Source organism: Cervus elaphus, chromosome 12 (genome assembly GCF_910594005.1).
Source record: "Cervus elaphus chromosome 12, mCerEla1.1, whole genome shotgun sequence".
Classification (NCBI taxonomy): domain Eukaryota; kingdom Metazoa; phylum Chordata; class Mammalia; order Artiodactyla; family Cervidae; genus Cervus; species Cervus elaphus.
In genome coordinates, this window is record NC_057826.1 from 92813002 (window position 1) to 92827095 (window position 14094).

Here is a 14094-nt window from a genome sequence, read left to right on the forward strand (position 1 = left end):
GCATTCTTAATCCAAATTCCAATAGAGTGTTTCATGTAATTTGACAAAATGTTCTAAAATTCACCTGGAAGAGAAGATATACAAAAACATCCAAATGAGAAAGAACATTAGGCATTTTGTTATTATATATATGAAAATAGGATAAAGTTAAATAATTAAAACAGTATGGTATTAGCACAGCTATAGACAACTAGATCAATAAGAATGAATGAAGTCCAGAAATAGACCTAGATACAATATATGGAGATTTTGCATATCATGTAAATATAAGGGTAATAAAAACTATTAAATAAAACAGTGGACCAACAGGTAAATTCAAGTTTAAAAGTAAAAAAAAAAACCTACTCTAAGAGACAATATAGAATATTGATAAGGTTGAGGACGGTTCTAAGTAAGAGAGAAAACTCAGAAGCTATTATTCCCACAACAGAATAAAGAGAAGGCTTGTGTATTTTAGTCTTGTATTGCAGTTTCTCACCATTAACAGAAGAGAATCCCAACCTCTAAAGTGGTATTCTGCTCAGCGTACAAAAATCCTTCTGTACTTAGAAGCATTTAAAAAATAGTCTTGTAAGTACAGAGACACACACAACAAAGTTTTTTAAAAAGGCAATTTCTCTCATTAATTCTAAATACAATTAAACAATTCCCTACTGATTAAGTGTGCAACTTAGTGATGTAAGCGTTGGTGCTTACAACCACACAACTTAGAAATTCATAAAATACAACAGAAAGTTCAATTTAAAAATAAATATATATGGTGCTCTCATGATTCTATTGATAAATTGCATTATGAAGTGGATTTTTCCACATTTCATAATCATTTCCTTGAGGCTTATGACATTTTAAAACCTAGAGTTAAAACAATCAGTGATAGGAAGTCAACTATATTAGGTAATTGAAAAACAAAGCAAAATTTGCTACAACATTTGACACTAAAGGTGAAGTGAAAGTCGCTCAGTGGTGTACAACTCTGTAACCCAGGAATTCTCCAGGCCAGAATACTGGAGTGGGTAGCCTTTCCCTTCTCCAATGGATCTTCCCAACCCAGGGATAGAAGCCAGGTCTCCCACACTGCAGGCAGATTCTTCAACAGCTGAGCCGCCAGGGAAGCCCAAGAACCCTGGAGTGGGTAGCCTATCCATTCTGCAGGGGATCTTCCCTACCCAGGAATCGAACTGGGGTCTCCTGCATTGCAGGTGGATTCTTTACCAGCTGAGCTACCGGCGATATAATTTAGTAATTCAGTAAAGAGGAAAAATGTGCTAAGTGAATTTTTTCTATTTTTCTGTTTTGAATGACAAAACTGGGATTACCTCTTAATTAACATGTTGAAAAAGTATTTTCTAAAGCTTATCTCAAGGTTTTATTCATCTGAATGGCTTTCAATTATGCATTTTCACTTGATTTCACAACAGAAAAATAATTTGTAACTGATTTACAAGATTCAGCATTTCGCGTCAATCTAGGAAAACAAATCTTTCTATCATTCCGTTTTTTCCTGAAGATTCCAGTTAAGTTGACCTCTATGGCGACTAGAGAGCCTTCTGGCCACTGTGCCTTTTCCCAGATTCAAAATTTGACTTCTATCCTCCTGTCACCTGAAATGAGCAGGTATTCTTTCTAAGGTCTAATAAGGAATTGTACTGTTGGCAATTACTAGGAAGTTGACAAGATGGAAAAGAAGCAAAGATGAAAGAATTGATGCTACAAAGTTAACGATCTCCCCATAAAAATTATCTTAATAACATATGCTAAAAAGCAAAACGAAATCTGTTAGATCTTCTGTCGGTCTTTCCACCAATTCAATTCTAGTCTTCAGGCAAAGCCAGCCTCCTACTGTCTAACCCGTTATTACTCAATAAGATTATTGCACTTTGATCTCTGTCATGCAAGGAAGTGGCCACGAAGCATGTGGAATCCTAGCTCCCCGACCAAGAATCGAAACTGCACCCCAGCGTTGGAAGGCGAAGTCCCAACCACTGGACAATTAGGGAAGTCTCATCTCATCTCTCTCACCTCACATTCTTATTTTCCTTTAAAAACTCTTCAATGTCACTTATTCTCCGACATCTCCAAAATTACTTTCCACAATTAAAAACTCTGTAAATCTAACAAAGAAAAGTTCTTGCTCTGGTGAGAAGGGCCTAAAAATTCTCCCTTCTAGACTGGGAAACCTCATGTGAAGTCTAACTTCTAAAGAGCGAGACGGAAGATCTTCGAAATTTGCAGAGGTGGTGGAAAGAAATGCCCTTGTCATTAGAGAGGTCGCAATCCCCCGGCCCGTGGTAAAGACAGAAAAGCCGGGTATACTTCCGCCCAGGCAAGCGGCAAGATGCTATCCGGCTTTTGGGAAAACGGCCATGGAGGGCAGGCCCGGGCATCTTCCGCAGTTATCTCACGTCCCGGTCCACCGGTCCGGGGGGTTCGTCATAAACACGCCAGGCACAGATAGGAGCGTGGCACAGGGGACGGGTCACGCAACTCTCAAACGAAGCCCACCCTCCCTTTGACGGTCCCCAAGGCGACCAGCCTTCCCGGCGCGCATCACTCACCAGTTGCCTCGGGACCACGACTACAACTCCCAGGAGGCTGCGCGGCGCACGGAGCAGCGTCCTTCCCAGAATGCAGCACAGCGGTGTCCCCCTCCCGCCTTCTCCTTTCTCCGCTCCTCCTACTTTCCTACCCGGCGTCACCCGGGAGGGCCGGAGGTAGGTTGCGGGAGGGAACTCCGAGCCTCGGCGTGACGCGTCAGACGTTGGGAGGGGGACGGGGCGGGGAGCAGGGGGAGAATGGGAGGACGAAAGGGAGGGAAGAGGGGAGGGGAGGGTAAATAGTGGGCTAGGCAGGAAGATGGCGGCTTAGCGGAGGTGTGAGTGGACCTGGGTCTCTGCAGCTGGGTTTTCCCTCTTCCCGTCTTCCTCCTCTTTTCCTCTCCCCCGAGGTTGGCATTGAGGGGGCCGAATTCGGGCGGCGGCGCCGGGCGCAGCGCAGGGGTCACGGCGACGGCGACGGCTGACGGCTGGAAGGGCAGGCTTCCTTCGCCCCTCGACCTCCTTCCCCGGCCCGCTCGGTGTCAGGCGCGGCGGCGGCGGCGGCGGCGGCGCGGCGGGCGGACTCCAGCCCTCCTCCCGCTCCCTCCTGCACCGGAGCGGGCACTCCTTCCTTCGCCATCCCCCGACCCTTCACCCCGGGGACTGGGCGCCTCCACCGGCGCAGCTCAGGGAGCGGGGGCAGGTCTCCTGCTCGGCTGTCGCGCCTCCATGTCGGATAACCAGAGCTGGAACTCGTCGGGCTCGGAGGAGGATCCGGAGACGGAGTCCGGGCCGCCGGTGGAGCGCTGCGGAGTCCTCAGCAAGGTGAGCAGCCCGCGAGGCTGAGGGGCCCCCGGCCCGGACTCACCTGCCGCGAGGCGAGCGGCTGAGGGCACGGGGTGGGGCTGGCAGCGAGAACACGGACTGTCTCGGGGCGGGGGCTGCGGAATGGGCCCGGGGTGTGGGGCCGAGTCCTGTCGCAGAAGTGCCCGGGCCGGGGCCGCTGTGGGGGTGGGGCAGAGGGGGACGGTCTTCGCCTGCCCTGGGGCTCGGCGGCCTAGGACCGGGGGAAGCGCGTCCCAACCCGGGGATCCATCCAGTTTGGGAATGGGATGCGCACCGCGACTCGGGACCTCGGGGGGCAGCCGTCCTGGGTATAGGAATTCGGGATGAGCAACAGCAGTATCCGAAGGAACGAGTACGGTAAAGCTGCAGATCAGACCTCTCCGAAGAGGTTCGTCCAGAGATGCCGAGCAGAGCAGGGGTGGGGGATTTTTGTAGACGCAGCTTTTGAGAAAGAAGCCGGAGCAACTCTGGTGCTGAAATCTGAGGTGGGAAACTATGCCAGGCTAGATGTAGTGAGAGGTCATTTGAGGAGCACTTTTTGTACTTGCTTTTCACCCTTTCCCCCAGTTCAGAGAAGAGCTATTGAATCGGCAGGTGATAGGTACAAGAAATATTCGTAGTAACTTGAAACATGTCAGAATGGAAACCGACATTTATTTAGTCCAAGAAGAGTGTTATTTAGTGAAGTATTCTTGCAGACAGGGGGCAGAGTTAGGAAAAGACATTTTACTTTTCCTGTATTTTTTTAAAAACATTTTTCCAAAATTTTTACGAAGCAGATAGTCACGTGTAGAATTTGAAAGCTACTTAACCAAAATGGATGAGAGGCCCCTTTTAAGAGGGAAGGTGGGTAATCTTTACCGTTGGTAGTACGTGGTTTGGGGTTTGCTGTTAAGGTTTTGTTTTCTTTCCTTCTTTTCTTTCTTTTTCTTTTAGGTTTTTGCTGTGATAAGATCCACATTGCCTTTTTTACTTCGTTTTCTCTGCCTGTTAAAGTTTTAGAAATGGCTGGAGCTGGCAGTTAACTTGGAGAAGGGGAGCAGGGTCCAGTCTTTCAACAGGCTGGTCATAAGATACTAGATCATGTGCAACCACTGCCTATTAAGAAATCACCATGCTTCCAGTATGCCTACTTTGGCTTAACTTTTGGACGTCCTTTGTGTAATCGTTTCATATTAGGCTTTTATATTGTCTTAAGAAGGCTGAGAAAGGACCTAGGAGAGGCATGAGTATGTCAAAACTAAGGCTTGCACGTGTTAACTGTTGTGTATGGAAAAATTACAGTGTGTGTGGATACTGTGATCATTATTGGAATTTCAGTGAAAAGTTTTCAGTAAGGTGAAACTCCCCAGGGTTTCTTTAGATTAAATGTATGTTGTAATTTAGGTATCTAGATTGTAGTGGGTGTACATTTTCCTTTGGAACTGTTATGAATCTTTTTTGCTTCTCAGTGATTCCGATAATTTCATCAAATTAGTGTTGTGGTGTGTTAAGTATTTTACAAAAACAAGCTGTACTTTTGAACTATTGATTATCCCTTTTTGTGGGGTAGGAGGATTGTAGTGAGGGGTGGAGTCACCGGTGCTCTGAGTATGCGCGCTGTGTATGAGTATCTGAGTATCACTTATGCAGAGTGGTGTAGTAAGTATGTACTTTACGACCCAAAAAAAAAAAAGGAAGACTTACCTCCGTGATATTTAAGTGCATAGAGAGGTAGTATTTGTAGTATTTGACCACTTCTTTAGTAGGCATGGAGAAGGAAATGGCAACCCACTCCAGTATTCTTGCCTGGAAAATCCCATGGACTGAGGATCCTGGTAGGTTACAGTCCATGGGGTCGCAAAAAGTCGGACACAACTGAGCGACTTCACTTCACTTCACTTTAGCAGGCAAGTAACCTACATGTTGCTATGTACCAGGAATCAACAGGGATGTAGGTTTTGGTATTCTTGGAAAAAGCTAAGAAGGAAATTTCCCTGAAATTTAGCCATTTATGGATACATATGTTTTCTTGGAAGCTTTTTCATCAAGAATCTTTTATATTGAATGTATGTTTTTAAGTTTCAAGTACATATATATTTTGAATCTTTGTATTCACTTGGTAATTTTAAACAAGGGTTAGAACTCAGTGTCTGTTCTTTTCCTTCTGTTTAGTAATGTAGTTAAATCCTAATGCTAACTCGTTTTGTTCCCCCACAAATGGAGTGAGTTTGGAATGGTGGTGGTAGAGCAAACCTGTATTAGAAACACAGCAGCCCAGAGTTTTTTTTAATATGAACATATTTTCTACAGGCTTGTTTCTTAGACACGTAGTTCCAAAAATACTGGGTTGACAATAATTCTAGGTGGTTATAACAAATGTCAAGATGGGTTATGGATGGGAAAAGATTCAGGCCTTAGATGGACTTGAGAGCAACTAAGCCTGGGTAAATCTCACTCAATTTCTTCTGAATTCTCTCCAACTTTATTACCTTATCTTTACTAATGTTTTCTTCACACACCGAACTATTGGCTGAAATTCTGTCCATCTCTGGAGTCCATCTCAACTCTTCTTTCTATGAAGACTTTTATTTTGCCAGCCATCCCAGCACTCCTTTCCTCAAGGGTATTATCTCCTATGAATATAGTGCTGTATTCATTCCTATAGCATTTTACTTGTGACTTGCTTCTGATCCTTATTATAAATGTGTTTTTTTTTTTCCTCCTGAATTTATGCTTGCTGGACTGTTGGAAGCAGGATTATTTAATTCTCCTGCAGTGCCTACATATCGCTTTGTCTCTGTTGAATGGGGAAGAGTGAGGAAACGTTATGAGGGTAGGAGAAAAGGCAAAAGTCTGCCTTCTAGTTGTGAATAGGAGTTAACACTTTCTGGGTAAAGGGCCTGAAGTTTATGTAATTATTGGGTCTTCTATAAGAAAATAATATAAAAATATGGGCACAAAATTGTTAGTGTCTTGTCTGTCACTTCGAAAGGGATCTGTTCTTGTGAGGTTCCCTGATGGCTCAGCCAGTAGAGAATCTGCCTGTAATGCAGGAGACCTGGGTTCAATTCCTGCGTCAGGAAGATACCCTGGAGAAGGAGATGGCAACCCAGTTCAGTATTCTTGCTTGGGAAATCCCTTGCATAGAGCTTCATTAGCTATGCATAATTCTGCTTCCAACTGAGAAAATACTGTGTGCTTGGCAGTGTTCTCAGTCTGTCCTTGCTTAATCTTAAAAAACTTTAAGAGGTAAAATGTGACAAACAAACAGAAGATAAGTAACATGACCGCAGTCACACAGTTACTAGTTTTCTGAGAGGCAGTAATTGGACAAAAGGTAGGGTTAAGGTATACCAGTCTAAACAGTTTCTATTATAGGCAATCAGTTGTTCATGAAAGTTTTGTAACTGGACACTAAATGAGGTTAATATGTAAGATAAGTAAGCAAAATATGCCTAATAAGACTATGTAAGTTATGAAATTAAAAGCAGAAGATATCAGAAGTAAGGTTATTAAGCTTTCTCAGGAACCTAGAAAGTATTATTTGGTCAGTCGTGTCTGACTCTTTGCGACCCCATGGCCTGTAGCTTGCCAGGCTCCTCCGACCATGGAACTCTCCAGGCAAGAATACTGGGGTGGATAGCCGTTCCCTTCTCCAGGGGATCTTCCTGACCTAGGGATTGAACCCAGACACTTTACCGGCTGAGCCACCAGGGAAGCCCGTGATAATGTGATTGGATTACTTGAAAAAAGGTAAGAGTCAGATTTAGGGGTTTAATAGGAAGGAAAGATGAAGTTAAATAGTTTGTCAGAACTTTTCACACAGCTAGGAGAGTACTTGAGCCTCTCTGATGTTGTATCCACTGCTCTGTCCATGCAGTACCGGAATCCTGAGCTGGCTTTGAGTCTGAATGACTGGAAGTAGCAGTATAGCCAAAGAAATAGGAACATAGTGGGGTAGTGCACTTTATGGTAGAGGTAAATTTATTTTTGTGTATATTTGTCATTATTTTAAGTCGCTGTCTTAAGTGATGGTAAATCTCAGGGAGATTATCCTGCGTGGATAAGTTCTCAGGGAGGGCTTGTAATGGTGACGTTTAGAAGATGTTAAGAGCCAAACAATCTCAAACCTGTTGAATTAGGAAACAGTAAAGAAAAGATTTCTCTGAGCCAATGCAGTATATTTTTAACGATCCATTTAGAGTTAGTTTTTGGCAGATAGTTTTTGAATTGTCTACTTAAAACCCCAGGGCATAAAAATATACAATATCAACAATTCCCATAGAGGTTACATTTCTGCCTTTTCAGGTTTATTGATTTTGATCTTCACTGTGCAGCAGCAAAACTTTACCAGCACAAACCATTTGTAGGTACTGGAAAACAGATAAGCCAAGTATGTTTTTGGAAACCAATTTTATGTTTGTATTTTATCCTTGAGTTTGAAAAATAGATCCTCAAAGAGTGCTATGGAGGTAAAAGTAAAGTTGATATAGACTTACTAAAGAGATGATCTGTATTTTTACTTTAATGTAGTCATCATACATTTTCATATAGGAATAACTTAAACAACAAAAATAGAGGTTTGGTCATGATTGGCTTCTGTTTTAGAATGCTTCATGCAGAAGGAGAGTGACAGACTGTGTAGCCAAACTAAAGTTCTTTGCTATTGAATATGTCAAATATGACAGGGCCAGAAACAATTTAAGTCTTGAAGGTGGTGAGTAGGGGAGGATGAAAGCACACCAAAAAAAAGGAGAATTTTTAACTGAAATGTGCTTCAGTTTTTATTCTTCAAATGTTATGTTTTATTTATTATCTGTTTGATCTATAATTTTGAAGAAATTATGGAAAATCGTATATAATCTGGAAAATCTTAGCTTTTTTTTTTTTTTAACTGCTTATAGTTAAGTTAGAACTTTTCACATTTTGGTCTTAAACTTAGATTGACTGTTGTTTAAGATTGTTTGGATTTCTAAAATACTGACTTAATTTTTTGTTTCTTTTTTTCCTCCAGTGGACAAACTATATTCATGGGTGGCAGGATCGTTGGGTAGTTTTGAAAAATAATACTCTGAGTTACTACAAGTCTGAAGATGAGACAGAGTATGGCTGCCGAGGTTCCATCTGTCTTAGCAAGGCTGTCATCACGGTGAGTTCCTGTCTCCTTCATTCAGCAACTATTGATGGAGCATCAGCTCACACTAGGAGCTGTATTCTTGGACTTATGTCTGTGAAAGAATAGGTTAAGATGCTTGCCCTTGTGAAGCATAGACTAATACTTTTTTCCATAGAATTGTTTTAGAGTATATCACTACATACTATTATTTTATATGTGTGCATGCATGCTCAGTTATGTCCGACTCTTTGTAACCCTGTGGACAGTATCCTGTCAGTTTCCTTTGTCCATGGAATTCTGTGGGTTGCTATTTCCTCCTCCAGTTATTTTATTTAGACATGTAGGATTTATCTAGTTGGTTACAACAAGCCCTTAAACAAGGGCTTCAGAAGAACATGTTAGATGGCTTCATCTCTGATAGGTTGGGATAGTTACTTAGTTATTGAAAAAGTTAAAGGAGGAAAGTAAAAAGATACATATTGTAACATTTTGAAATTTTGACTTAAAATGTAATAGACCATAAATCTAAATTCACTTAATCAACTTTCTGATATAGTGCTAACAGTATCTCTTTGAAGATCACCGTTGAGAGAAGTTTTTGTGTAAAGTAGTACATCCATAATGCATGATTTGCAATTTCTAGTTTTGATTCTCTAAAGTGGAATAAAACCTTAAAGATACTTTTGAAAAACCCTAAACATAGGTTCCTCTTTTTGACTTTTAATGTTTTTCCCTAATATTTTACAGATGTCTCACCTTTATCTAATTTAATACCTTTTAAAAGAATGACTCACCTTTATTGAGTCATTCTACTCAGCTTGCATTCAACTTCATTTACATAGAAATAACTCTTTGCTTTTGTGTCCCATAGACTTACATAATGTTTAAGTTATGTAAGGACTACAGCAAGTAAACTGGTATAAACAGGTTTAGGAACAACCAACTGAATTGTTAGACATGTAACTCAACTAGTAGGTCAGAAGTACCTGAATGTACTAAAAATACCATACTAGTTGAGAGTGGTTACCATTTATGGCATGTTTAATAAAGGTTAAAAACGTGTTATCTAAGGAAGGTTGGGAAAGTTTCCCTAGTAGCTCAGAGTAAAGAATCTACCTGCAGTGCTGGAGATGTGAGTTTAATCGCTGGGTCGGGAAGATCCCCTGGAGAAGGAAAAGGCAACCCACTTCAGTATTCTTGCCTGGGAAATCCCTTGGATAGAGGAGCCTGGTGGCCTACAGTCCACAGGGTCGCAAAAAAGTCAGACACGGACTTAACCAAAACAGTAACAACAAGGCAGAATAGTTAAGTGGAAGTCAGTTAAGGAAGCTGTTGTAGTTAAAATCTAAAAATGAGTATCTTAAAACAGTCTTAGATTTCACTGATACATCCAAAGAGAATTCACTTAATGAGAGAATTTATATTGTTTATAAAAAGCAAATGGTATGCTTTGGATATGTGTTCATATCTAAATGACTTAACATACGTTTATGTTACACATTTAAGGAAAATCATATAGTATTTTTCCATCATTTTTCATACATTCTGCCCTTACGTGTTCACAATTTGAAAACAAATACTTAGTTGAATATTGCGTTGGAAAAATTTATGGAGGAGTTATTTCGAAATGTTCAGAATGAAACTACTACTCTCCATTCTTAAAGACAATTTTACAGAAATAGGTTGAATGTAGAAACTCAGTGTTTGTTTTGACTGGTATGTGGTTCATTACAAGAACTTTTGAAATTGTGTCTAGTTTAGCATTTTAGAGTTTTCTTTTGAGATGGATCACTGCTCATGCTCGAGGAAAGAATGAATCAGGGATAGAGATATACTTTGTAATCTTGAAATGTCTTCCCTTGTTCCTTCTTTTGCATATTGTTAGATGCTTGTTAGTTACAGTGCTTGTTTGACTCTTTGAAAATAGTTTATTGATCGGTGATGTGGAAACAGACAATAGAGATTTTGTCTTCCTAAGAAATACTATTCCTAGAGTACCATGCTAATTTCTGTGGAGTTAAATTTAGTTATGTTGTCTTGAATTATGGATTGTGGTAATAGTGCATGGCTTATTTGGGAAAAAGAAAAAAACATTTTTTTGAGAAAAAATTTTAATAAATATTTATATTGCATCTTCTCAGGAAAAAGCAATGTGTTAGTTCTTTGTAGATTTCTGTTGTTGTTAGATCTGTAGTTGCTTACAGAACTTTGATTGCAGTTCATAATCAAAGAAATGAGTAGAAAACCAAAATGATTTGAAAACTTTGAAAGAACTTAGTGAAAGTATTCCATGGGCTAGGTGATAGTACAGAAGGTTAAAAAAAAAATCAATAAAGCAGCAGAATCTGAGCGGTAGTTAATCTTCACTATAGTTAAGCAGGGCTTCCCAGGTGGCACTAGTGGTAAAGAACCCTCCTGCCAATGCAGGAGACTTAAGAGACACCTCTTAGATCCATGGGTTGGGAAGATCCCCTGGAGGAGGCATGGCAACCCACTCCAATATTCTTGCTTGGAGAATCCCATGGACAGAGGAGCCTGGTGGGCTGCAGTCTTTGGGGTTGCTAAGAGTTGGACACGACTGAAGTGACTGAGCACCCACGCATAGCTAAACGGTGGCAGGGAGAAACAGAAGTATTTATATTCCTGAACTCCTTCGACTTTGTTCCTACTCTGTGGGTTCCCAGGTTCACTGTTACATAATATTTCAAGAAAATTCCAGAATATAACTGAATTCAGTGAGCTTCTCAGAATGAAGTTGACGAATGGAGTATGTATTTGAGTTAAATTTTTAAAATACAATACTAACTTCTGTTAAATAGGTATGTTTGCTTTCCTTAAATGTGGGCTATTACCTGTATCAATTCATCTTTGAAGGCAAATAATGTTTGAATTCACACACATGACATCCTTAGGAAATCATAATGTTCATATATGAGGAAGTCTGTACTTGAAGAGTTGTGACTCTACTGTAATTCCTTAACGTATTTATTATTTGTTAGTGAACATAACATTTGAGCCCACATTTTCCCATAGAACCTAATTCATTGTTTTCTTATTTTAGCTTAACAATGAAGTCATTCTTTATTTGAAGCATGTTCTTTAACTCTATGATAATACATTGAGTGAAATACTTTCAAGGAACTATGTATTTCTTAGGAGAATTTGTTACCTGGAAATAATTCTTAATGTGAGGGACTGGGAGTAAGTTAATAAGAAGAAAAATGGTACTGTGTCACTTTGTGGGAAATGATGTATTGTATCTTGAATAAATGTGTGTGGTAAGTTAAATTTTTCAATTATTGTAGTTTAGTAGTTATTTACTTAAGACTCAGTCCCTGCTACAAAACTTGCCATATAGTAGATGTTCAGTGGATGTTAGTTGTATTATTAATTGTATTTCATCAATCAAAAGCAATGTTTACGGAGTATTTAAACTTACTAATTTTTAAGTTCTGTTTTTAAATATCTATGGTGAAAATAAATATAAACCATAGCATGAAAAGGTTTGCAAAGTAAATGCTTCTCTTTACTCTTAGTCCTGTGCTCAAGAAAGAAGCAAAGTTAAACTTTTGGTCTGTTCTTCCAGATAATATCATTTCTGTATAAGCATCTATTTGCTTCTGTCCTTCATTCTTCATTTACACAGATGACATCACACCAAACCTGCTGTTCTGTACCTTGCTCTCTTGTACTGTGTCTTAGACACTTACTACACTTGGTTGAATTATGTGGATGTAACATATTTATTTGCCACGTCCCTATTCTTGGACATTTAGGTCATGTTTAAGTTTGTTTTACTGTAAGCACTCTTGAAACAAACATATGTAGTATTTTTAAATTTGTTTATAGTTACTGTCAAATGCCCTTTCAAAAGTACCTCTTTTCATTCCTACTGATGGTGTATGAGTGTCTGTATTTCCCCATACCTTCAAGTATTGAGAAAGGCAGGTTTTGGCAAATGTTAAATATTTGTCAAACTGCTCGATAAAAATAGTGTCTCATATTACACTTCTTTATTCAAGAGGGTGAGTAACTTCTTATGTTTAGAACTCTTAGCTTTTCCTCTTATCGCTTGTTCATATCTTTTTCAATTATTGATTTGTAAAAGCTCTTTACATCATATTTGGCAGTTTGTCATATTTATTGTACATGTTTCCCCCTCAGGTTGTCATTTGTTGCTTTCTTCCTGTTTTATAGTCTTTTTTTAAGCCTAACAGAAATTAAACATTCTGTGTCCTTTTTTTGACTTTTTCCTTTATGGCTACTGTATTGTGTTTAGATAGGTGTTTCCCCCTCAAAAACTATTTGTTGTTGTTGTTGTTGAGCTGGTCAGTCATGTCTGACTGTTTGTGACCCGTGGACTGCAGCCTGCCAGGTTCTTCTGTCCATGGGATTTCCCAGGCAAGAATACTGGAGTGGGTTGCTATTTTCTTCTTGAGGGAATCTTTCCTACTCAGGGATCGAACCTGCATCTCCTGCATTGGTAGGTGGATTCTTTGTTACTGAGCCACCTGGGAAGCCCTCAAAGACTATAACTCATGTAGTTATATTTTCAATTATAGTTTCATGTTTGATTTCTGTGGGAGTTACTTTAGTAAAAGGAGTGATATGGGGACTTTTAACTTTTTTTCAAGTGGCTAACATACAGTCAAATACCATTAATTGAAAAATTCACCTTTTCCCCACTGACTTGAAATGTCATCTTTATTATATATTACATTACCATGTGTATTTGAGGTCATTTCTGGTACCATGTGTATTTGAGGTTGTTTCTGGACTCCTTTTTGTTCAATTGGTTTGCCTATTCCTTCTTTTTGTATCATACTTAAAAATTACATTGCTAGCATTTCTTTAATCAGTTCTTTGAACTGCTAATGGTCCTTTTGTGAAAATAAGAGAAATGGTTTGTTTGCAGTTACTGAGATGAGACAATGTTTCAGGAATTACATACTACAGATTTTTGGTATAATGGAAATGTCTTCAGAATTGGTTTGAGGATTTCTTGGTGGTCCAGTCGCTAAGACTCTGCACTCCTAATGCAGGGGGTCAGGTTCCATCCTTGGTTAGGTAACTGGATCCCACATGCCACAACTAAGAGTTTGCACATCACAACTAAAGATCTGGCAGGCCACAACTAAGATCCGGCACAGCCAAATAAATATTAAAAAAAAAAAGAAGAATTGGTTTGTCTAAGCTCTGTCTGTAGCCCCAATCTCATCTTAAGTATCTGACTTTGTATACCTACTATCTAAAACTTCTTTAAGTAAATGGGTTTTCTATTATTATTATAGGTTGGATATAGTGAAATTTGGGGCTTCCCAATTGGGTGGTAAAGGATCCCTCTGCCAGTGTAGGAGATGAAGGAAACACAGGTTCAACCCCTGGGTCAGGAAGATCCCCTGGAGTAGGAAATGGCAACCCACTCCAGTATTCTTGGCTGGAAAACCCCATGGACAGAGGAGCCTGATGGACTGTAGTCCGTCCATGGGGTCACCAAGAGTTGAACATGACTGAGCACACGACAGTGAAATTTATACACTAATTTAGTGTTCTAATATTTTCAGACAGAAAACAAAGGTAATGAAAATGTTTATTGCTATATTGCTACAAAAAAAG

General features: G+C 39.9%; 2 protein-coding genes across 4 annotated transcripts in view; one reads left to right on the plus strand and one right to left on the minus strand.

The window, feature by feature from the left end:
• The window catches only part of POLK (DNA polymerase kappa), a 77011-nt gene extending 74338 nt beyond the window's left edge, over positions 1-2673 (minus strand). The window contains exon 1 of the mRNA XM_043920021.1: positions 2556-2673. The gene's annotated coding sequence lies outside the window, so the exon portion shown is untranslated. The remainder of the gene's footprint in view (positions 1-2555) is intronic.
• CERT1 (ceramide transporter 1) overlaps positions 2611-14094 on the plus strand; it is a 123070-nt gene continuing 111586 nt past the window's right edge. For 2 of the 3 annotated variants that reach the window (XM_043920022.1, XM_043920024.1), the window contains exons 1-2: positions 2831-3359; positions 8377-8511. In XM_043920022.1, coding sequence (XP_043775957.1) covers positions 3264-3359; positions 8377-8511 — 231 coding nt within the window. In that variant the 5' untranslated portion in view covers positions 2831-3263. Of the gene's footprint in view, positions 2712-2830; positions 3360-8376; positions 8512-14094 lie in introns of those variants that run through there. The other variant, XM_043920025.1, reaches the window with a different exon arrangement.